Source organism: Cornus florida, unplaced genomic scaffold, assembly GCF_030987335.1.
Source record: "Cornus florida cultivar Cherokee Brave unplaced genomic scaffold, ASM3098733v1 CherokeeBrave_3.0.0_Hap2_Chr02, whole genome shotgun sequence".
Taxonomy (NCBI): Eukaryota; Viridiplantae; Streptophyta; class Magnoliopsida; order Cornales; family Cornaceae; genus Cornus; species Cornus florida.
In genome coordinates, this window is record NW_026775572.1 from 6474226 (window position 1) to 6500411 (window position 26186).

The 26186-nt window shown below is 35.1% G+C and overlaps 3 protein-coding genes across 3 annotated transcripts; 2 read left to right on the plus strand and 1 right to left on the minus strand.

The window, feature by feature from the left end:
• Positions 1–1535: 1535 nt before the first annotated feature.
• Positions 1536–11642, minus strand: LOC132293327 (delta(14)-sterol reductase). The gene is made up of 13 exons (XM_059790768.1): positions 11402–11642; positions 11124–11241; positions 10926–10996; positions 10089–10145; positions 9775–9866; positions 8506–8553; positions 7941–8061; positions 7790–7836; positions 5230–5311; positions 2907–2983; positions 2654–2773; positions 2009–2083; positions 1536–1918 (listed from the first exon to the last, which is right to left on the minus strand). The coding sequence occupies exons 1-13, from the start codon at positions 11447–11449 to the stop codon at positions 1765–1767; spliced, it is 1110 nt and encodes a 369-aa protein (XP_059646751.1). The 5' UTR covers positions 11450–11642; the 3' UTR covers positions 1536–1764.
• A 2796-nt stretch (positions 11643–14438) lies between these two features.
• Positions 14439–15209, plus strand: LOC132295599 (uncharacterized). The gene is made up of 2 exons (XM_059793908.1): positions 14439–14759; positions 14940–15209. The coding sequence occupies exons 1-2, from the start codon at positions 14439–14441 to the stop codon at positions 15207–15209; spliced, it is 591 nt and encodes a 196-aa protein (XP_059649891.1).
• A 6050-nt stretch (positions 15210–21259) lies between these two features.
• Positions 21260–24452, plus strand: LOC132293328 (histone deacetylase HDT1-like). The gene is made up of 6 exons (XM_059790769.1): positions 21260–21629; positions 22706–22773; positions 23474–23697; positions 23875–23900; positions 23997–24038; positions 24138–24452. The coding sequence occupies exons 1-6, from the start codon at positions 21617–21619 to the stop codon at positions 24284–24286; spliced, it is 522 nt and encodes a 173-aa protein (XP_059646752.1). The 5' UTR covers positions 21260–21616; the 3' UTR covers positions 24287–24452.
• The last annotated feature ends 1734 nt before the right edge of the window (positions 24453–26186 follow it).

Below are 26186 nucleotides of genomic sequence, written 5' to 3' on the forward strand. Positions count from 1 at the left end.
CTTTAATTTAAATTCAATTCAACCTTTTTTGATAGCATTATTATTATTTTTAAAAATATCAATATTCTAAAATTTAAATTAGCATGAGAACTGAGTTGAATTAGAGTCAGCTTGCACAGGAAAAACATTGTAATCTAATACATATATGATTGCCATTCTGATTTTATCATTTTTCATGATTTTCAATGGTACCTACGGGACCACATAAAATAATGTAATATGAACAATTGTAGTATTCTACTTATGCTAGTTTGGTGCGGGAAATGAAATAAAAGAAAGTGTAATGAAATGAATTTTTTTTTCATTATCGTGTTTAGTGTCAATTTTAAAGTTGGAATCATCATTCTTCACTATTCTTGGAGAATGATTATTCCATCAAAATTATTCCACCTTCAAACAAAAAGAATGACCATTCTATTCCATTTCTATCTCCATTCTCATTCCATTCCAATTTATTCTATCACACCAAACTAGCCGTAATTGTACCTTATCAAGAACTTTTTGGTTAAACGTATCTCCTCTATTTTTCAAAGATGAATAGTGAGAATTTAAGTCTTCAAAGAATAAAGTGAATGTGAAAATGATGTGCCTGAATTTCTTACTAAATGACCAAAAAAAAAAAAAAAAAATAGAAAAAGGTATTTTTTTTTTTTCCTTTTAATAAGTAAGATTTTTATAAAAAGCACTCAAAACGGGAGCGGATTCCAAATAAACAACAAAAGGCCAGAACCACTAAGCCTTCAAAAAGGCCAAAAAAACAACAATGTCCTCAATGGATCTCTAATCTCTACCCGAAATCCAACAAAAAAGAGTGGAAACAATGAAGAATTTAAGAACCGAAATAGGTAGCATAAAAGGTGAAAATAATGGGGAATTTAAGAACCCAAAATAAGTAGCACAAGGACAATCGCATAAGCGCAAGGCACATCCCAAAATTGTTGGGCCCAAAGCACTGATGTGTGTATTAGTGTCAAAAAAAACAATTTGTCATTTTTTTTAGGGCAAAATCAATTTCATAGAAACAATCAGAATTGATAATTGTGTAAAAAGTTATTACAACATAATTTCGTATTATTTAGTTTCAGATAATATGCTTTTTTTTAGTTCCAAAATGCAAGGAAGTTTTCAAAGAGAGAAAAAGATTGAAAGGTACTGTCAGTGCCCAAAACAAGCTCAATGGACGAACCAGCTTGAAATGGGCATATGCCAAATAATACAGATTACATTGCAAACTCTATCATTTTCATATGTTGTGGTAATAAAATGATTGAGCTAAATCAATGGTTCATTAGCACAATGGTTTAATCTTTCTATCCTCAAAAAGGAGGGGATGGATTCAAACCCAACATGAACAACATGTGTTTGTGAGTAATAAAAAATTATAATAATATATAAATAAAAAATGTTTGAGCTGAAAGAGTCACAAGGGGAAAGAAATTGTAATTTCTCCCAAAAGAGATTTCAAACTTTGGCCTACCATATCAGTATATTGGTAAGCATGGTCCAAAAGGGACTTTCATTTGGGCAGACAAAACTTAAGACAACCTAATTAAATAATTGATCACTTCCTCTGAAGGTTTCACAAAATTTTCTTACAAATTCAATAAAACCCTTAAGAAGAATATACATACATAATAGTCGACAAAGAAAAATCACCACGCTCAAGTTACATATAAGGCTCATACACAAGCCGCGATCGTCATGGAAATAAGTTTAGCAATAGTCCAACAATGGGTTGCACTTAATGAATGCTGAACCTTGTTGTTAATAGACATATGGCAGTATCCTCCATGGAACAAGATTGCAGTATTCTGCCCAGACTTCTTTATACTTCTCTGCGCAACGAGCTTCATCTCTTCTCTCTCTCCATATTAGCAGAATAAAAAGATATATTGGATAGAAGTATGGAACAGGGGAACTGCAAAAATCATGAATTCTCAGAGTTAAAGGACTGCGTCTATGTGGAATCAATAACCACATCAAAACACATTACAGAATAATTGATTACCTGATTCCGCAAGGTAAACTAAAGGACAGCGCCACAAGCAGATCGCCTAGGTAATTACAGTGTCTTGCAACTCCCCTTCAAAAAAATATATATATATAAATAGAAGACAGGTGCAAAATGACTATTTGTGCAAGTCATGAGCATCTTAATCATCCTAGAAACAGCTATACTACCCACAATAGACTTATGAATTGTAGATGACACCCTCCACGCACAATATCACGATGATCTCAGATAGAGGTTGTTATTATTAAGAGAAATTATTAGCGGTCCAGGACCATTGACACTTGGTGGTCCAGTCCAATCAAGACACTCCGATTAAGAAAACCGGACCCACAAGAGAGTAATAAAATATTACAAAGAAACTTGAACATTAATTTTGATTGGAGTGGACCGCCAAGTGGCAGATGGTCCTGGTATTATACATTTGTGAAAATTTCAGCTTTCATTGATGCTCAAAGATGATCTATGTTTTATCTTAATCAAGGTTACATCTGTTAATTCACATCGTATTCCTTAAAGGCACTATCAATTACATAATCACACTTGCATTACTGACACTCAAATAGTTTTCAGTTAAATTTTCTTAGCATTCCTTTCTTCTTTCTTTTATTAATGAAAAATATAATCAGATTGAAACCTTACCAGTAACCAGAAGCAAGCAACTTCCCTCCAATAACTTTTGGAGGCCTGCCCCATATTAGTGCTTTTGGATTCTTTTTGAATACATGCTTCTGCTTGTTAGCTCCTCTGAATACCCGATACCTTCCCAATACAATCAGTGTGTCATTTTAGTTGTTAAGAAAAAAGAATAAAGAACAACTACAGGTAAAAAAAAAAAACAAAAAAACAAAAAAAAAAAATTAGTGTTGAGACAGCCAAGTCAAAAGAGATTTACCCAATCAGAAAAACGAAGCAATTTGCAATAACAGCAGCTGTTCTTAACTCCGCCTTGTTATACAACAGCCACCAACCCTGTAACAGAGAAGAAGACAAATGATCATCTAATAATTGTACAACATAAAACAAAATTTAAACTGGCGGTTGAAGTAATGATACTATCTTTTTCTTTTTGGCAAGTGAACTAATGATATAGAGTACAACTATAGAAATACAGATATTATAAGAACTAATGAAAAATCACCTGTTTTCATTATTACAGGTTCATACAAAGTGATACGTATTGTTCTTGGAACATAAATTGCAATTCTACGCATAATGAGTGGATCATCAACATGAAACTTCCTTTGGGACATGATAATTTGCAAGTAGGCTTATTACTTGACTGGGGGGTGCAAGTACTAGTTTCAAATGCAAGGCTGGTTTTTTAGACCACTACAAAAAGAATTAAAATATCATTCATTTACAATGTGACTCTGTATTCTAGAGAACATCTAGAATTTTTGCATGCTTTTCCTTAAAACTTATGAAGGAAGAGTGAAGAGAGTTACAAAATTTGTCTTGTGATCTGAATCACATACTCGAACGTTTTGTAAGGAACTCTATTTGCTTACAAAACCATCTAAACAAAAATTTCAAATTATTTGTTTTAATATATTGGATTAAGTTAAACACAGTGTGTAAACAAAAAATAAATAAATAAACATCTAATGATTTAATATAATTCAACAAAGAAACCAAATAATAAAACAAAATCAAGAACCTAAGTTCCTCCAATCAATTAAATAATAATAACAATGGGCAAGAATGCAGGGAAAATAAAGATGGACGTATCTTGGCCTCAAGAATGAAGGAAATCTCAGTAGTGTATTAAAACTTATTTTGGCTACTAGGCTTCAGTTTCTTTCTGTTATTCTCTCAGTTTTTTTCTTTTATTCAATCAATTGAAGATCAAAATGTGTAATGGTAGAACCTTTTTACGTACGTGGTGGACTCTATGCATAGGCGGTACGGTGCAGCAGAGTTTTTGTCTTCTTGTACAGCTATCAAGTACAAAAAACTCCCATATATTTTGTCTTTTTAGCTAGGTGGGGGTAGCAAGGACTTAAGACAAATTAGTGGCCAACTATCTGGATAATAGACGGTTTGCAGGTACAAAGAGGTAGTAGTGGAAATACAAATCATTGGGGAACCAAGCCAAAAAATGAAAAGGGCTACAAAATGGAAATTTGAAGCTTAATAGGAGCCGTGGGTCCCTCCTCAATCCGCCAGTGCCCCACACGGGCATCTCTCTCTCTCTCTCTCTAACAATACTTGCAGTAAGAAATCAAAACATGCTACATGACTTCTTCAATCTAAATCATTCTTACATTTCTAGGGAATGACTAAAATTGAAAGTTCTATTCATTATTAATTTAATATGGTAAAAATTTGAAACATGAGCAACTGTCAAATGAGTTAAATAATTAATCCAAATAATTATATAAGGCTTGGACAATAACAATAACAATGATGTATGCAAACGTCTATACTTGGCCCACCAGAAAAAGAAGCTACCTATAAAAGAGGCTTTAGACAATACATGGAAAAGGAATTGTTACATTTCATCTAACAAATATCTGAAATGAGTTTATTCCCAATATGGAGGATTAATAAGACAAATCTAAGCTTAAAAGATTTTCCACATAAAATTTCCCTAGAAGAGAAATGTAGAAGGTAGTGATTAAGCTAAAGAAACATTTGAAATGGAGAACCCAATACAGAAACAGAGAGAAAGGAACACATACTGAAGACAAGCATCAACCAGTCTGCATGAAGACACTGAAAAGGTAGATTAATCATAACTCAAGAAAAAGCTCTAACCAGTTTAGGAACATCAGATCCTGTGATAATCCCTGATCAATCTAGGAAAATCAGATTGTCTGTCATGAAATTTCATTGGATAAGGGAACCTAATGATTAAAACTCAAATTTATGTTTGACAGCACATTGCAATAAACAGTTGACAGTCTATTAGAGGAAAATTCAGAGGTTTTGAATAAAATGCTCTTTCATTGTTCTAAATTAAGATGTATATCACTCAATTCCAAAAATCATAGTTCTATTAACCTGCTTAACTCCCATGAATCAAACTGTGCAGTTCAAAGTTAGCATAGAGTTTCCATTTCACTAAGCATGTCTATGAACAAGTGGTAAGTTGTCAATATGCAACCAAGTGTACAGATCTGAGTATACTTATTTAGTTCTCCCTTTCATCCTCTTATGTCCAGAAACAAAGACAATTCCTTCTGTAATTTAGAGAACAAGTTATTGTCACATGCCTGGATACTAAAGGTGAAAGGAATCCACACTAGATCACCAAACACCAGCATGAAGCCCAATCTCTCTGCAATTATATCCCAGCTACAAAATTACATATACAAGTTTAGATCTAAGTAAAACAATAGATGGATGGTAAATTTACAGCTTTAGACAGCTAAGTGAAAACAGAAGAGTGAAGGAAGACAAATTGTTTTCTTTTTCTTTCTTCTCTTTACCAGTATTTTAACCTTTGACCAGGGCTTGGAAATTAAGACCCATAGCCACCAAGACAAAGGTAGACCACTAAAGGAAGACAAAATACGGTTCATTAAATATATATAAATAAATAAATAAACACAATTAATTGCAACTAGAAATAGGCAAACAAACATCAAGATTTTAAGTATGGACTTCCACAAAAGAAAGTGTCTCGATAGTCAACAAGTTAAGGCACAAAATGAGTCACATATAGACTAAATTTGAGAAAACCATAAAAGCATATATCCGAATCAACAGAATAAAACTGCACAATCATGGCTCTTAACTTTCACCATCAATTTTAGTACTCACCCCTCTGGTAAAATAAAGCATAAATATATGTATGTACATACGTATTTATGTATACATGCATGCATATAGGTAGATATGTAAATAATAAATAGAGTAGCACTATTAAGTGTTCTCATTTAGTTTGGATTCAGAGGAATTTTGTCAGTGTGGATTTGGGTTTTAGTTCAGTCAGCTGAGCCTAAAATGAGTGTTTTGGGTTTTTCCAGTCTTTCTTGTATTAAAAATTATGTTGGTGGTACACTGGGGAATTATTTCTCTTTTGGAGGGTTTACGTGGAAAGTCTTGTATTGACTTTGCAAAGAGCCTTTAGGTTATTAAAAGGAGCTGGGGTATCCTAGGAGAAGAAATCTGAGTTACAAGTCCAACACGACTAGGGTTTTGAAGCACTGAAGCTTTGGATTTGAGGAGTCGACCATGAAGCATCATTCTATCCCTTTACTGTTTCATTTAAGCCTAGTGATGTCTCCATCCTCTATGAGAGGTTGAGGGTTCAAGTCCTCACTGGAGCAAAAGTGAGTGTGTGAGTGTGATGGGCGTGTGTTTCTTACCCACAAAAAAGAAAAACAACCAGAAAAGAAGTTCCAAAATCAGGTGTCTTTCTAGATTTATATGATACAAGATCTCATTCCTTTATAGTCGTATCTGTCGATATTATATGCTGAAATTATAAACTCATAATTGAAGTTAGTCGTTATTAATTTCAAAATATATTGTTTCCTTGATGTTCTGAGTTTATTAGCCATCATTGCTGCTAGAACTTTCACAAGAGCAAGTTTGTCCCTTGTGACTGCATACTTCTTTGATTTATTGGGCGTTCGAGTTGTTACAAAACGTATGGATACAAGAGGTTTATGGGTAGAAATTATGCAACTATTAAAGTGTCTCAAGAGTGAGCAAATATAAAACCTTGACGAGCTGGTTGTTCAAGCAAATAATAGGGTAATGGAAGCGACAATGGGCCAGACCATGTTGATAAGTAAGGAGGTTAATGTTAAGGAAAAATAATTAGTTAAAGTGGCGTGGTCTATATGCTTTTCATCAAATGACCAATGCCTGCACCAACAATTAATAACAAAGATGAATGGCTTACAAAAATATCTTCAAAATATATTGTACTTCAGGGGGAAGCCTCAAAAATCAGATAGACTGTAGTAGTAGCAAAATCTAGCCGCTCAAGAGATAGGTAACAAGTTGAAGCACAAGACAGAAGACACGTCACTCGTAGCACATCTTTCAATTCAGCAAAGGGAATGAGCTAATTGTGTCTTGAAGGAGCCATATTAATCTTTCAATAACTGGGAAGTCTTAGAAAGAACTGGTATACTAATGACATGATACAAAGGGATGCATGCGGCATTCTACTTGGTCTTTCTTAGCAATATGACTGAAATAAAACTCACAATGATGGCAATATTTTTTAATTTTGATTAAGAAATAATCAGACATCTAAAAGTTACATTATCAGTGTCCTAATTATCCTAAAACCATGTCCTATTTGATTCTTTACAAAACTATGAATTACCACCAAAGGAAAAAAGGCTGAACTTGGCCCAAACTCCAACTTAGCTAATGAATTTTTTTGAAGACGGGTTACTCATTTAGTGCAAAGTGTGCTTTAGAGAGTCCCAATTCTCAAATTCCCTTACATCCTGTATGTGTATTATTTGCATACATACCGCTTCAGCATACTTATCAATAACGTGTCACAAGAAAAACTACCAATATTAAGGAACATAAATATATATATAAAAACCTAGACAGCAACAGCAACTGTTGCCTCCAATAAACTAGTGTTTCATGAAAATATATTGCAGTTTGAGTAAAGATGAAAAGTTTCTGAAATTAGAAGAATGGCAAACAAAAATGATTCTTCATGAATGGAAGATCAGGCTAGCGCATTAGTATACGAAAAATGATCTGCCTGAATAATGCACCTGCATAATTGCATTACATTGATAAACTGCTCTAATGAGTTAAATTCTTTTGGAAAAAAACAGAAAATACACTTACGTGGAGGTCATGTACTCTTCATAAAAGAAGTAATCCAAGATGTAAAGCTGAAACAAATTTTAATCGGATAAAAAATAATAATAATAATAATAATAAACCAATCATGAATGAAAAATAATTAGAACATGAGAGTATAACGTCACAAAATTACCAAACAGAATAGCTGGTAGAGAATCATCGATCTGCTCAAGTTGGCATCTTGAATACTTTTAGCCAGAACTGAAAGATTGATCAGCAGCCATCCCATCATTCCAGCTCTAACAAAGAAAAATCTACAGGAAGGGATTCCAGTGTTGTCACAAACAATATGTTCATCATAGATGTGATTCAATTGTGCCATTGCATCAATTCAGCATAGTCAAATTGTTCAGGTAACCAATAGAGATGGGGAAAGCAAACGTTTTTTTTTAAATTATATTTTTTATGTTTTCAATCAACATGAATAAATTGAAAAGGTAAAATAATTTTATAAGGTTCACAAAAATTGCCATGTTACGCATGAAGAAAAACAAAAACAAATGTAAAAGAGTTTGTTAATGTGGTTAAAGAATAGAACCTTGACTTATGGAGGAAGGAAAAAATAACATCTGAATGTGAGAAGTTCAGTCCACGACATTTACAGTTAAGTAACTTAAAAGACATGTTAATTGGTAAGATTCTAAAAGACTCCCCACAATGGGTGACATACCCAGAAAATTAAAGATCAGATTACATACTTGAGGTCCGTGCCCATAAATTGAGGATTCAGCTGAATTCCAAACCACCTATTTGATGACATAATATAGTAGCAATATCAAGATGATTGATGATTGATCAGAATGCAGTCTTCAAGGAAATTAAACAAGCAACATAGACATTAAGTACTTTTATCTTAATGACAAACAAAAAATAAATGGTTGAATATAATTAGGGATATGGGAAGCTAATGACATATTACAAGCAGATATCTCAAGCAACATAGAAATTTTATCGTGATGACAACAACAAAAAAAAAAAAAAAATTGGGATGTGGAAAAGATCTTGAAGATGATATTACAAACAAAAATGTTAGTAATTTATTACTTATTTTTTTATCTGCCCTTCTAAATATTAAGCTTGCAAGTTAGAAGTGTCAATAAAATACCACATAGCAGAAATGTCTACATTTGTTGTAGAAAACACCTCCTTGGAAGTGGTTAGCCTCCTGGTTTTTGATTTTTCATTATTATTTGTGTGTGTGTGGAAAGTACACCACATGAAATTGCCACTGAGAATTGAGGCTACCACCTTTTCACCCTTCCAATTCTTACATTTGGCACATTGGTCCCCAGAAAGACCATACGATATATTCCTAGCAGAAAAATAAATAGGCGGTCCCAAGTAGACATTGAGATAGAACAACCAAAGGGAAACGCTTCTTAAATCTTAATATGTCCCACTCCAGAACTAAAATTAATGTTTTCAATCTATCTTTTTCGAAACGTGTCTGATGAAGATTAACTTTGAGGGTAAATTCTTTCTCATTTTAATATTGTTTACATGTATTTATCATGGGCAAGACAGGTCTCATATGAGAAATGATGGTAGTTAAATAGGCCTTTGATAAGACTAGATTGTGACATTCATGGAAAAAAAGTATAGATTGTGACCATGTGGGATTACATGGAACCATAAAACGACAAGATCATGTAATGATTAGTAAATATTATTGCTAAAGATTAAATAAGAGGTAATGGTGTTGTATAGAGTGAACATGACTCAACTACAAACTTTTTCTACCTTTCTTACTAACATATAACCATAATTAATTGAAAAAATGCACACTCCACGTGTCCTTTCTACAATGGCTAACAAGAATCTGGATAGCTTATTACTTTATCTAAAATAGTAGCTGAAATATTTTATTTTTTTGATAAGTAAAATAGTAGCTGAAATATCTATCACATTATTTCTTGTTTTACAAGAGTGAGAGTGAAAAGAATGTTGAGGACATTTGATAGTAGTACCAGTCATGAATTATATTTCCCGTGATATGAGGCTTCAGGGATGAACCCTGATCACGGGACTGGCGACCAGCCAGATAAAGCACTAGCGTCACCTGGCATGTAAAAATAAAAGAACATTAAGGTAACAGAAATCAGATTTAGAAAGAAATAGAATCTACAAGGTAATAATGGTTACAAAGTAACAACTGTCCTTATGCCAATAGAGTACGAGATGAGATTGGATACTGAAGATGCAACCTGCTTGGATCAATCAACACCTATGGAAATCACAAACTAAAGGTTTCCGAGTGATGAAAGATAAGGTTCAAACTTACAAGAAAACTGAATATAAAAGTTGTTGACAATAGCTCAAGTCCTCTGTCTGAGATCGCCTGCAAACATCATTAAGATATGACAGTATGACTGCATCTTCACATAAATAGAAACAAATATCTTTATACTCTACATTCACGTGGGATGCACAATCATGGAGACAACACTACAAAATGGTTAAAGTTACATAAAGTATCATCATTTTTTGTTGGGTCAGGTAGTGGCCAAATCCAACATATTTCTAATAAGTTCTCCCACTATTCATCCCAGAATACAATAATTAAAAAATACTGGGAGTCTGATAATATTAGAGGATAAGAGTTGAACACTGACCCAACTGCTTCTTTAAAGGCCAGTCATCACTTTTCCACAGTGCTGCAGTGGCTTTGGCAATTGGCACCACTTCGAGGACCACCCTAATGCACCAAAAATCTATATGGTCCTTTCCAGTATGCAGTTTTGTTTTGATTTAGTAAATTTGGATGCACCACACCCAATTAAAAATTCCATGTACAGGGGGGAAACAAGGCTATGAGATGGATCCTATCGTTCTGTACAGACAATGTTAACTTATTCGTTAAATCTAAAAAAATCTTCTTATCTTATTGCATATTTAGAATCCTAACCCCAATACAGAAGTATGGCCAGCCCATCATATTATTTTGAGTTTATTCATGTACATATGTAATCAAATGTTAACAATAAAATTTACCCTGCTTGTAAAGTACTGTTCATAAACAAATGTTCACTAATCTATGATCAAGTAATGGAAATGAACATTAAAATTGAGAAATGTACTTTAATAAATGAATATATTGTCCAAATTAGTGAATACATACCATAGGTGAAATTAAATCCATCCAAACCCCTATTCCAAGTAGGGCAACCAACAAAAGAAGTGAAAATAAACCTGAAATCGAGAAATTACCACATAAATTAAAATGATTGTCCATTTTAAATCTTACAAATACAAATGAAATCACACATTAAAATTCATGTAAGAATATGTGAAGTGCCATATGAAAGGAGTGAGTGACCATTGCAACGGTAATGAAGTTGAGTGCCATCTGATAATTTGACACCAGCAACAATCTTTCCAGGTAGAATAGATCCAGCAAACCCCAAGTAAGTGAAGAACGACAGTAGAATAGCAACCTAGGCAACATCAAGAAGAACAAATAAAAAGTGATGAATCAGAACGTGAATGGATCGTCACAAGATTACAGTATACATGTAGCTAAGAAGTACAAGTGTGTATAGGGATGACTGTACATGTATACATACATATATGTATAGAGAGAGGAGCAATACTCACAGAAGTCCAAGAAGGAATTGAGGCGTTGAAGAGAGAATCAAGATCCATATCTCTCTTCTCGGACACAACGGTAGATTCGGATGCAGATATCACACTCTCCCTGGCCGATGCGGCAATAGAGTTCAGACGAACACCCGCTCGATTTTTTAAAGGGAATTTCTTGCAACTCTTTTTCTTTTATTTTTTATTTTGTGGGTGTGTTTTTTATTTATTATTTTTCTTTTTTTGCTTAAAAAAAACAATAGCAATAACTTACCACTTAATTATGGAGAATGGATTACTTTTTCTTTTTCTTTTTCTTTTTTTTTTTTGTAAATGACAAATAAATCCTATTAATTTTTCAAAAAACGAAAATAATCCTAACTTTTAAAAAAATTTCTTTTAAATCATTTGACTTGACACTATACTTTTACCAAATTAGATTTAAATTTTTACAATTAAAATATCTATTCAAAATTTGGTATGTAAGCCAAATTCATCCTATTTTAAAAGAGATTTATTTTTGTAAGTTGTATAATAATAATCGTGTTAATTCAACCTTGGTTTTTCTTAGCTCCATAAACAAGAGATGATTTTATTATTGGGTGATTATTTATACATATTGTCATGTTCATTCAAAAAATACTCTCCAAACCTTACATTAATGATTAATCTTTAATTTTGATTTTTATAAAATATCACATTTTATGGCATAATGATGAAAAATGGGCCTGGAGAATGACCTGGGCCCGAATTAAGCTGTCATCAGGCAAGCCCAATGCTGAAGAGTGAAGCTGGAGGCCCTTAGAGGCAATTGGACCCATGGTTGCAAAAGCCTCGAGGATGAGCCCAATGGAGGAAGTTAGTTAGGAATCTTCTAAAACACTACAAACAATCTATAAATAGGCGAAAAATGAAGAAGAGAAGGAATGTTTGAAGTGTAATGAAACTCTGTCAATTTAGAGAGAGAAAATTATTGCATCTTCAATGGCGCCGTCTATGGGAATCGATAAGGATTGGTTGATGTTTGATTAAGATTGATTCGATCCAGTGTAGTGCGTGAAGACGAAGCCTGATCGTTGAAGGCGGAATCAAGATCGGTGAAATCATGATCGAAGAAGTTGGCGTTCGATCTACGCAGCTCTGATTTATGCTTGTTTTGGTGAGCTGTGCGGTTGAAAGTTGTTGAGATTGCTGAATTTGGCAAGTTCGTCGCCGGAGCAACTGAGATCTAGCTAATCACGATTGAAATTCAGCTAAGCTATAATCCAGATCTAGAGCGTCTACATTGGCAAAGTTCAGATCTGATCAGAAATTTGCGGTTAATGACTTTGCTATGATCCGGAATAATGATCGGAGGAGAGAGTTCAAATCCAGTGGAGAATGGCCAGCAGATGAAGCTTGATGAACTGATGAACATGATCGAGGTTCTGAGAAAAGAAAATGCAGAGTTGAGAGCTGGAATGGAGCGCCGAGAGGTTCCGGTTGCGCTGCGACCGCCTCCGGTGGGCGAAAGAGGCGTACGGCCTGATGAAGCACATCAAGGTGAGCAAGAGGGAGATAACTACGTCGATCTCCATCGCGAGGAGGTTAGGATGGAGAATTTACCGCAAAACGTTCGTCAAGTTGAGGATCAAGAAGGATTTATACATCTCGATCCATATCGTGAACAGATCAGGCGGGAAGAAACTACAGCTTTCAATCCGCATCAGGAAAAGCACAATCGCGAACAGGATATGGAGTTTGATTGTCATAAGATTAACTCGCCATGGCAGAAAGAGTTCAATAAGGAAAGGTCGTTTGATCCACCTTATCGGCCTTCAGTGGCTACATATGATTATAGGAGCTCGGAAAGAAGATCTACAGATCAAAGAATCGTCACGAGGTTTGAAAAAGAGAATGAGGCCCTCCGTTCGGTAGCACGGACGGTTGATTTGTCGTTTACTGACAAAATCCTGAATGCTCCAAGCCCGAGGAAGTTTTCCATGCCTGTTTTCATTCTGTTCGACGGAACCACCGATCCGATTGATCATGTATATCACATTCAGTTGAAGATGGCACTGAACATGGAGAATGATCCTTTGATGTGCAAATGTTTTCCTACAAGCTTAGCTAGACCGGTGCTCAACTGGTTTAAGAACCTGCTGAGGGGCTCAATAGACAGTTTCCGTAGTTTGTGTGATCGGTTTATAAGCCTTATGGGAATAAACACCCGGCAAAAGATATCTCTAGTCTGTTCACTATGAAGTAGCATGACGATGAGCATCTCCAAACCTTTCTTACCAGGTTCAACCTAACCAAGAGCATGGTGATAGAGTGCCATCCTTCCACAACAGTTCAAGCGTTCAAGTTAGCAATGACCCAAGGGACACCGTTCCATATAAGTTTGGTGGTGAACACATCGAAGACAATGAACGAGCTGAATGAAAGAGCTAATGGTTTCGTGCGCCTGGAAGAGGAGGAAGCAGCTAATGCTAGGAAGACATCTATCATCTCCACAGAAGAGAAGTCCAAAGCCAAGATACGGCAAAAACAAGTTCCTCCGCAGCGTCAGACCTCCTGGAAGGCAGATAAGAGGCCTAGGGGGGATGATTTGATTACTCCACTCAAAGTTCCACTAGCAAGGCTATACCAAGAAAACAAAGATAAGTTTCGTCCTCCCTTGCCAATTAGACAACCTTTCGAACAGAGGGACCAGTCTAAACATTGTGCTTTTCATAGTGATTTTAGTTATCAGATTAATGAATGCAGGAACTTAAGGAGACAAGTGGAGATGCTGATCGCCAAGGGAGAGTTTGCAGGATATGTTTAAGGACCAGCCCAAGAGCAGAATCTACCAATTGAGCAAGTTAAGAGAAATCAAAAGCTGAATCACCATAACACTCAGCCCGTTTGGATTATAAATGCAATTCATGGTCGACCTGAACGAGCCGAAGAGTCCGAAGAATTGATCCGAACGCGTCTTCGGCAAGCACAAATGAAGAGGAGAATAGACAGTGTCAACACTCTGCACCAGCAGAGTGCATCAACGTAGATAAGATTCAATAAAGCATACTTGATGCGAGTTCAGATTCCTCATGAAGACCCCCTGGTCGTTAATTTGACAGTGACAGAGTGTTTGGTACGAATAGTGCTAATTGATCCAGGGAGCAGTGCCAATATCATGCCTAGAGTCACCTTCGATCGGCTGGAAATCAAGCCAGAGGAGCTCAAATGCACTGGGAATCCATTGTTGGGATTTGATGGAAAAAGAGTTGAATCGATCGGCACAGTAGAATTGCTTGTTCGGGCAGCCGAAAGGGAACTTATCGAGAGCTTTGTGGTGGTGAAGATCCATCCCTCTTACAATCTGTTGATGGGGAGAGGATGGATTCATAAGGTACAGGGAGTCCCATCGACCCTGCACTAAGTGATGAGATGCCTGAGTCCGGACGGGAGCAAGGTGATTGATATCCATGGAGATCAGGTTGCCGCAAAGGAATGTTACTCAGTGACTTTGAAAGCCGCAGGGAAGGGAAAAGCTCATATTCGCTCTGCTAGCACACAATAGCAATTAAAGAAACCTTCCCCCGGCATGAACGGGGAGGAGCTTCCGGTGCAAACCGAGGAACCCTTAGTTGAAGTTCAAATTGATCATTTGAGGCCAAATCGAACCACAAAGGTAGAATCAGGGCTTGCAGAGGAAGAAAAACGTCAATTGATTGATTTCCTCTCCCAGAATGCCGATGTATTCGCTTGGAGCCATCTGAACATGCCAGGGATCGACCCCTCAGTCTCTTGCCATTCTTTTAATGTAGATCTGAGCGTCAAGCCAATAAGGCAGAAGTAGAGAAAGTTCGCCCCAGAGCGCAACCAGATCATTGCAGACGAAATTAATCGATTGTTGGAGGCTGGGTTCATTAGATAAGTACAGTACCCGGTTTGGTTGTCGAATGTGGTTTTAGTGCAAAAGAAGAATGGAAAATGGAGAGTTTGCATTGATTTCACCAATCTGAACAAAGCCTGCCAGAAGGATAGTTTTCCACTTCCAAAGATTGATCAAATGGTGGACACAACAACCGGGTATGAGCGGCTAACTTTTCTGGATGCTTGTTTAGGCTACAATCAAATCCCAATGGACCCAGACGATGAGGAAAAGACCTCTTTTGTCACTGAACGAGGGATCTATTGCTACAAGGTTATGTCGTTCGGACTGAAGAATGCCGGAGCCATGTACCAGAGATTGGTTAACCAAATTTTTAAGGATCAAATGGGCAAGACAGTGGAGGCTTATATCGACGACATGGTGATAAAAAGCAAACAGAAGGACCATCACTTAAAGCATTTACAAGAGGTGTTCAGCTACTAAGAAAGTATGGAATGAGGCTGAATCCCACTAAATGCTCGTTCGGCGTAGGATCCGGGCAATTCCTTGGCCACATGGTCAACAACAGAGGAATTGAGGTTAGTCCAACCCAAGCAGAAGCTCTGCTAAAATATTCTGAACCAAGCACTATCAAAGAAGTCCAAGCTCTCACCGGACACATCTATAAAATAAAAAATAAAAACAGAAAAAAAAAATCAATTTTTCAAAGTGGCATTCCGTCTTGCTAGAAATGTTAAACTTAGCAATCATTGTGCATATTTCTTATATTTTGTTTCATTGTATATATTTTCAAAAAATAATAATAATAAAAATTGCATCCCTTATTTCCTGGCATTTTCATTTATTACATTTTTATTTCTTTGCATTTTATTGTGTGTGTGTACATACTTGTTATGTTATAAAAAATAAAAATAAAAAATAAATTTTTTTTTTCATTTTCAATTTTTTTTTTTTTGTTCTTGCATCTTTTCTTATTTTTTGTTTTTCATTTATTGCATTGTACATATTCTTTCATTGCATTTTGCTTTCTTTATTTTTCTTTTTTTATTTTGTTCATGCATTTTATTCTTTATTTTTCTTGTATTTTGTATATACTTGCTTTCATAAAAAGAAAAATATAAAAACTTTTCACCATTGTGCCATTTTGTGTAGTCATACATACTTTTATACTTTAGTTAGGGCTTGATCTCATATCTCTATTTCATCTTGTGCTATATTACTTTAGAATGCTTGATTTACTTATCTTATCCCATTTGATATTTGATGTGAGTTTGCTAGTGTGGTTATTCAAATAGGTTGTTGATTCCAAGTTTGGGGGAGACCTTTTTCATATTGGATCATTGCCGGGTTTCATACTTTCGACACTACGGTATACTCTTTTCTTCTTTTCCATTATTCTCATTGCACATTGAGGACAATGTGCGGTTTAAGTTTGGGGGTAAGGTGTCTTTATTGCATTCTACTTAAAGTTGAACTTTAAATGCATGATTGAGATTTGAGATCCATGTTAGCTACGATTTTGATCTTTTGAGGATTATATTGCTTAAAATTTAAAAATTGATTGACTTAAAAGTCCAATACTCCTTGTATGCCTTGTGGATGCCATTTAAGAGTAAATTTTTCGAAAGATTGATATCTTGCTTGCACTTGTGGTCCACACCATCCTGTTTTTGTGATTGTTTTGAGATTCACTCTAGGATTCTACACTAGCACAGGTGCACACTAGCATTCATTTGTGGGGTACATGCTTTGTTGATTATTGAATTGGTTATATCCCAATTGAGCTAGTAGTGCATTGAAAGCTTTCATTCTTAATAAATGTGGATAACAAATCCTTTTCGTTGAGTAGTCGAGATTCTAGTCTCATCAAGCACTGAATTTCTCGTGCCGAAAGGTGGAGGGCCCAAACTTTAGGTTAATAATTGAATTCTAAAAAAAAAAAGATAAAAAAAAAAGAAGAAAAAGTTGTAAAAGTAATAAAAAAGTGAGAAGTGGAAAATGATTAAATGGAAGTTGTTTTGATTTGTAACCTAGTTGATTTGAGCTTGTAAGTCCTTAGAGGTGTTTGAACACCTAGTGGCCTAAAACCGTCTGGTTTAGGAGTCATTGACTTAACGCTCGACCTCATGGATCGCTAGAAAACTTAATAGATCAACACATTGCACTATGTTTCCATCTTTGATCCTTAAGGATAAAATAAAAATAAAAATAAAAAAACCGAGTGAAAATAATAAGCGCACCTAGATCAATAAAGCTTTAATAAAATGTCTACTATTTGTTTTGATGATCGGTATTAGATTTGTGTACTCGTTTGAGGATAAGGATGTGCTCATTTCTTTAATTGGCTAAGATAGTAACATATTTGATGCCGGTTCACTCAAAAATGATTTTAGAGTTGTTTTGATTTGCATGATCATTTTCTTGATGTGTGGGGGACCATACTTGTTTGCTTGGTGTTGAGATTTTGGGAGATTGCTTAGAAAGAGTTGAAAATTTGCATACCTGAGGTAGTTTTCTCCCAATACTTGTTTGCAATATTGGTGCCTCTTTTGTGAGAATGAGCTTAATGTTTGTGGGTATCATTTCTGGAAACCCTCGCGAGACTTCACTCGTCCACTAGGGTTAAAAGGCTTGTTGCATACGCTAAATGCAATCGTATTCCCTATGAAAGTGGCATTATCCATTTATTGCTTTCTAGTTTATAGTTGTTTAGTTGTTCATTTCATTCATTTACTTTGTAGTTCATCAATATTTAATTTTGGGGGTGTGATGAGCGCTAAGATGTGCACATTTAAACCCCTTAAGTAAGGGTATTTTAGTCCATTCATTTATCTTTATTTACCCGTTTTAGTATTTATTTGTGTTTTTGTCTATTTCAGGTCAATAATGTTAAAACGGGCTAAAAATGGTTTCTTAAGGCCTTTTTGGAGTCAAACTAAGTGTTAGTGAGAATATGGAGCAAAATGAGGCTGATCTGGAGCAAAAAGAGGCTGATGCTGAAAAGTTGCCAAATGAGATCGATCAGAGATCGATCGAACTCTGATCGATCGAACTTTTCTCTGATCGATCAAACTATTCACGAAAGTTATTACAAAGCAGATCTGAATCTCATTTTGAACCAACTCGGGCTATGCTTCAAAGGGGAGATTCTAGGGTCGAGTTCTCACATTTTTAGGCTCTCAAAGCCTTGTATATAAGAAGGATTCAACCATTTTTGTTGAGAGATTCATATTTTTATATTGTAATTTCTATATTGTGGTAGCTTTCTCTCTCTAGAAAGTTAGAGATTTGGGTTAGAAAAAAAGAGGGAAGTGGAGGCATATCTCAAGAACACATCTCTAGATCCATTCACTCTCTCTCTCTAGAGCTTCAAAGAAGAAGAAGAAGAGGAAGAAAAAGATGGAGCCATGTTTGGAGCTTACCCTAGCTTGAGGGTTTCATGACCACATCCACCTTCTCTATGATTGGCTAGATCTACACTTAGGGCTTGGATTAGCCCTAAGTCTTGTGTGATCTAAACCCTTGTATTTCTATTTTTGGGGATTTATATATATATTGTTATGATTAGTACTTAGCCTTATGATTGTTGATTTAATTCTTCATTATAATTCTCTATTTTAATTACATGTTGTCTTATGTGTGATTATTTGGGAATTGCTATCTACACTATATTCTCTATGTTGGTTGCATGTCTATGTGTGATTAATTAAGGATTTAGTGATGGCTAAGCATGGGTTTTCATTGAATGGATTTGTAAATTAATTTGATGGATTATACTTATGCTTGATGGGTTGTTTTACAATTTAATTCATAGTTGTAGGTAGGTAGACAATCTATACTTGATTTGATATTCCATGGCTTATTATTGCAAATTTCATGATTCTCTAGATTGATGTGTACTACAATTGTGACTAGTTTGATGGGTCATGCTTGGATTTGATGGATTGTTCTATACTTAGTTTATTTGTTGGTTAGGTAGACAATTCATACATGAATTTGATGGTACATACTTAATATTGCAATTGGTAGTCGCATTTTATTCATAATAATGTATTCCCCATTAATGGAAAACAAGTGGTTAATTACATGAGTTTAGTAGTGATTCCAACACCCTAAGACCTCTCTTCATATCTCTTAAATCCCTATCTCTCACTAGTTTTATTTTAATTGCATTTTCATTAATTGAAGTAGTTTAATCATTTCATCAAATCTCTTTACAATCTTGTGATACATTAGAGTCGAAGTTAAATTCCAACACGTATAATCTCTGTGGACGATCCATACTTACTATACTTCATTAGTTGTAGTAGTGGTTTTTATAAATGTAAATTTGACTATAAAAGCTTCCAAAACCACATTCATATTTTGACCTTGTGAAGCGACTTCTCGCATTAAAAAGCCCGTTTTCTAAACGCATTAGAAAGGGGCTCGTCGAAAATTTTTGTTAAAGCAAGAATTTCTCATGTCATTAAGTCTCTCCAAAGATTGAGATATTCCCAGAAGTTGAAGAAATAATAAATGAAGAAAAAATGTTGTTGGAACAGTTCGATCTTGCCTACCGAAATGAAGAAGCCAGCTCACCAGACAGTACTAATGAATACTTGGCCCGCAGGCATGCAAGAGCAAGAGTTGACAATCCAACAGATAGTGTTTCTGATAGAAATTTGTCCAATATGCAAGAATTCTAAAAGTATCCAAGAAAAAACAGATTCTTCATAGTATAAAGCTAAAGATAACTTTAGCATTCAAGAAAAGTAGATTCTCAACAGTGTACAGTTAAAAGCAAATCCACCGAAAACAGATTTTCAACAGCAAAAGTAGATATAATTCCCCAGAAGACGATATCAACGGTTCAACAATAATTCATGTCATCTTATCTCTAAAGCATCTTGAATCTCAACCATATATGCAGCATCTTCAAGCTCAGCCGACGATTCATCCCTCTCTTCTTCTATAAAAGGAAGTTCTCTGCTTAAGTAAAGATCATTGAGTTTTAGAACAATAAAGTCTAGAACCATCAAACATTCCAGCCTTTAGTTTCCAGTGTGCTTTGTGACTTCTTTCAATATATTTTCTTTGTAAAATATAGTATGAGAAGTGTATCTATGCATAAACAGTGTGTATCCATGTATATGTGAAATAAAATATCCAGTTTGTTCTTATTCAAAACTTCCTAATCCCAATTTAGTATTTTAAGTACTTTCGGGCAAAAGACTTCGGTCGACAAAAAAATCAAATATATAGATTTTATTTAGCCAAATAGTGTAGATCTTATAATTTTCTTGAATCCAACCAGTGCAAGCAGCCTTAGAATTAAATTAGCAATTTCTTCTGTGAGTTGACTCGAACTGTTGGCTTGTTGGCCCGTTCTTGCCGGTGTCCAGACGTTTTTACAGGGCGTTATCAGAGCGTTATCAGGTTCAGTAGTCATTTCTGTGATTTAATTGTTAAATTTATTCTATGTTTATTTTGCATGCTTCTATCGTGTTGGATCCAACTCAATTTTAGTATCAAAGCCTATACTGTTTCGTTAAATTTAATTTATATATAAGATCTTTTGTCTAAAGAAGTCTATAGGTCCATATTAATCTATTGCGACTTTTAATTTAGTGGGAAAAATATTAAAACGATTGTTCAAGGATCTTTTAGTAAGTTTATTTTATATTTTAAAGTTTTTATGATATAATCATATATTCTGTTGGGTCAAAGTGACAATATAACTTGTTGTGTGGTCTAAAGTAGAATATCATTCAATTTTAGAGAAATAATTGTGTGATCGTTTCGTTTGTAAGAAAAAGTTTGTATGATCCCTCATTTGATTGATAAATCAAGAAGTTCGACATATTATAATATTTGGACCTTAAACCCATATATTGGTAAAAATTCCCAATTTTTTAAAGCAAGGTACTCTTAATATTACAATTGAGTTGTAAATATTATAATTTTAATTTTATTTATATAGAATTAGTTTGCTCCCAAATTAAAATTTCTCATAATTATTGAAATAAAATCAGGAGAAAGACGACCATTGGAGTATTATTCAGAAACATCCAAATTCGTTTCCATTTAGGCCTGTCGTTCCCAAGCCTTCGAGCTGGGAGACCCTTTATGGCCAACCAACCAGGGTCTTATTTGCCACAGCTCGGTTCCAGCTAAACTACTTCCAAGAGGCACGATTGACCCACGAGAGAAATTGAGTTTCCAATATGGCGGTGGCACTCGCTGTATATATATACACACTCCGTATAATGCTAGCTTTAGCCCCTCTCCTAAAACCCTAATCACTCGTAGTTGTTACTGTACGGTACTGCTACTCTCTCCCCTAAACCCTAATTTTTCCAGTGTTGATCTCTGTCTCTCTCAGACCAACAATGAAGTTCTGGGGTAATTTTCTCTCACGGATTTTTTCTTGGTTTGATATGTACGTATAATTGATTATTATTGATTCTGGTTTTTCTCTATCTTTCTATGTGTTTTTGGCGCTGATGTGTTAGAATATATTCATAACGAGTGCATATACACTAACGAATCACGCGCACGCTCCATTATACATTTATAAAGCAATTTATGCATCTTATCTTATGTTATTAAAGTAATATTAATGATAGATTCTGAGGGAGTATTTATGATCAGTTACCCGATAATATACATTCACGTTACTTTGAGTACTATAAACTTATTAAATTAATGATGATTGTTATTAATTTTCAATGTTGATTTGATTGTTTATAATCAAGTCTTCAAAGCATTGTCTTCGTTATTTGAGGGAGAAACATGTTATACATTTGTTTTTCGTCCTACCATTCTTTTGCATTCACTTGTAATATCTGACAATTTATGGTTGATTTTGTTTTGTTGAACTATCCATATGACAACTAATTACAATCTTTATGACAGTTGCTCTTTGTTTCCTCAGTGTTGTTACTATAGTACGTAGTCCTTTTTCTTTTTTTGTTGGGGGGGGGGGGGGGGGGGGGGGGGGAAGTTTTTGTTTTTGTTTTTGTTATACATAGATTAAATTTAAATTTTGGAGAAAACAAATTGTTCCTATCCTACTGTTTTATGTGAATTGGGTACGACATCATCCCCACTCACATAAATACAGTCGGATGGATGCGTTAGAAAGTCGGACTCTATATAACGACTCTTTAGATAGTTTAATAAGTTCGTGTGGTTAATTTCTCCTTTCTAATGGAAGATTGCCAAAGCTATGTTGAAGTTATATTGGGTGTTTCACATTTACTGAATGGTGCAATCTGACCATGAGCTTCTGGTTGTCTGTATGGATTACTGGGGTGCATGTATCATATTTTCACTCTACTCCATGTTTGTTGCGAGTCATAATCTGATACTAATCATATGCATGTATTTATGTGTGTATTTATATTGATTCAGCTGTTTCTTTTGGCATGTTTAGTGATTACACCTGATGAATTTTCATAACATTTAACAATGTTCAGGTGTCGAAGTGAAAAGTGGAGAGACTATTAAGGTGCAACCTGGTGAAGAGGTTTTGCATCTTTCACAGGTTATACTCAAAAGTCCAAAAAATTCAGTTTGACTTTTGTTTGATTAATTTATATATTTAGACACATCTCTTTTCAAGATTGATGACTGAAATCCTGTTTTCATTACACTTAATCCTGATTTTATTTTGATGTTTTCTAGGATTCTTTGTAAAGAAAAGAAATTCTAAATAGAACTCTCTATTCATTTATTTTGTATAGAATTTCTAATTCTATTTATAATTGTTATTATTAATTGAAATCTATTGGCATTGACTATTGATATATCAATTCTCCAAGTTCTTGGAATTAGAATAAGTTTGGCAGCTTGGCAGCGGATCATGAAAATCTTGGTGATCTGATCTATCCTTGAATGAGTAGTTGCTTTAAAATCGTCCAACCTGCACCCCCTCCCCCAACTCAACAAATAAGGACATTACATGGTCCATTTTAGGGCTTGGCGACTTACCCCTCAGTAATTTTGGCAATGGACATTACCAAATTAATGGGTAGTATTTGGGTCGGGTGAATAGTCGCCTGCTAGCCAGCCTGCCTTCTCCTTTCAAGGCCTATCTGAAAGAGAATCCAATACTTTTGGTATTGAATATGCTATTGGCGCTTTCCAGTACTTTGGGTTGTGAATAGCTGAACTGGTTGTTTAGTTTTTGTCTCTTGCATTCCTCCCCTGTTAATTGAAGTATGTTGCATGCTACATGTTTGCAGGCTAGTCTCGATGAGGTCAGTGGCAAAGGCAAAGGGAATGAATCGGTATGCCTGTTTGTGAATATTGATGGGCAGAGGCTTGTTCTCGGAACACTCTCTTCTGAGAAGTTGCCTCAGCAGTTATTTGATTTGGTGTTCGAAAAAGATTTTGAGCTATCCCACAACTGCAAAAATGGCAGTGTCCACTTTTTAGGATATTTAACTCCTGATTTGTCAACTGACGAATATCCTTTTTTATGTCCATGTGATTAACCCCTTACCCTCTTTTTTAAATGTCTCATGTTCTTCAATTTTTTTGTTATCCTCTTGGTTTTTCTTGTACTAAGTAGCTATATTATATTTTTTATACTTGTATCTTTTTGGTATTTTTCCTTGACCCTCCTGCCTCTTTTATGGTTTACTTCTGATGAGGATTCTGAGGATTCAGGTGAGTTTGTAAAGACAATACTTCAATGGTTTCTTATTCTTCTTTTTTCATTTTCTTTAGCAACAATGTACTCATATGTATTTTTTACTTCTATAGGTTCTGATTATGAGAATGCGATAGAAGAGGCTGCTAAAATTGGTAAAAAATGCAGTTTTTCCTTTTGAATATTTTATGTTACTAGCATGAATACTTTGCGAATTTCATCGAAGATATTTATGTGGTATATTGATTTCCTAGTAAAAGCTGAGTCAAAAGCAAAGGAAGAAAAATCTTTGAAGATTGTGGAGCCTGGCACAGATGAGAAACCTTATGGAGATGACGAAGACAGTAGCGAACAGGAAACATCATCCGAATCGGACAGTGAATCAGAGCAAGATACAGATTAGTTTAATTTAGTTTGAAATAGGGAGGAGGAACATGGGAGTTAATTATTGGGGAATGACCTGACCTGGTAAAATGGATTTTCACATATTCTTTTATGGAATGTTTTGTTTTAGAGAAACAATTTAGTTCTTCAATTAATTTACCGTGAACATAATTATATTCTTTTCATCCTCTCTGAGCACATTCTAAATATTCGATGCTTTCATGAAGCAATTAGCTGATTGTATGGTACTGAAAATAACAATGGTTCCAAAATACTCAGAAAGAGATTGTGCTGAAGAGAAGTCAATCTGATCCTCATTATTTTATTTGAAGCATATAATTATATAAAGGCAAGACCAACAATAAGAATAAGAGGAAGTTTCAGAAAAGATTTAGCAAATATGGAGTATCTCTTAAAAATTAAACAAGGGAGTTGCATTTGCATTAAAAATACCTCAAGGTGTTGCTTTTGCATTAAAATAGGAGTTATCTCAAATATTTCAATGATTGGAAATAATCCGTTTTATTTTATTTATTAAAAAAAAAAAATTAAACTTTCACTGTATCGAATATGTACAGCATTTTTTATTTAAAAAAAAAAAAAAAACAAAATTAAACGTTCTCAAATATAATAATTATTAGAAATAATATCAAGATATTGTTACTTATAAACTTTCTCAATGTGTGCGACAATTTTTTTTTATCTATATTGGTATCATTCTTTTAATTATTACAAATTTATTATTATTATTATTATTTGGTCATTCGTATCTCTGTTAGGTGTACAACAAAAAGTGTTGGCATCTAAAGCAACTTTTTTAAAGAAAAAAAAAATCAACAAATTAGGAATTTCTCTATCACTTGCACGCGATGTTGATTTATCCATTCGTGGATGGGAATGTTATATGTAGCAAACCCTTTTTTTTAAAAAAAAACAAAATTTAACAAATAGTTTGTTTAGAGCAAGGCCTAACATATGAACTCAATTTATTTAAAGTTGATTAAGTCATTTGATAGATTTTTCAATTTATTGGTTAAAGAACTCACATGACTCATTTGATAGATCTTTCAATTTAGGATTAATTTCACCTAGACCCTTGAGATTGGCGCATATTTCACCTTGATGAAAATTTGATTTTTAGTGACCACTTAGACCCCTATTTGATTTTTGGCCTCAAACACATACGAATTGACCTTTTTACCCTCAAAATTTTAATACTACAAAATATTTTTAATTTTAAATGACATAAATGCCCCTCTTTTATCTTTCTTTTCTGCGTCTGCAGACCCACCCCCTCAACCACCAACACACCACCTCAAAAAATGCATAAGCACCCACAAACCACCACCTCTGTAATCAATCAAACAAACCAAATCTTACCCCCAATCACAACCCCGCAATCAATGCCCCAATCACAAAATCAGACCATGTAATCAACAATCCACAACAACAAAAAAAAAATTCAACAATCCACAGCCCTGCAGATCAAACCCAAACTCAGCAAGGATGGCTGCCACCGAGACCCGCTAGACCCAACAAACCCCGCCGTAGACGAATTCGAACCGGAATCGGACTCAAACCATGGCAAAGACAAGCTCAGCACCCCGTTGCCGGAATTGCACCACACGCGCCGATCGACATCTTCTTGAGGAGAGCAGTCACGGCATGTTGGAGGTCCTCTTTACCGCGATCGACGGCGATTGGTGACTGTCGATGCAGATCTTGACCATCGGTTGGAGGTCCTCCGGCGATATGCTCTCGATTATCTCCGTCGAGAAGTTCTTGCGTTGCAGAAAACCCAAGCTTAGGGACCGTCCGGATGATGGCGAGCTTGTGGCTTCGGATGATGGCAGCGGCGAGCTCGACGGCAAGCCCGAGTCCATCCTATTCACCGGGCAGAGAAGGGCTGAAGCCGGGGC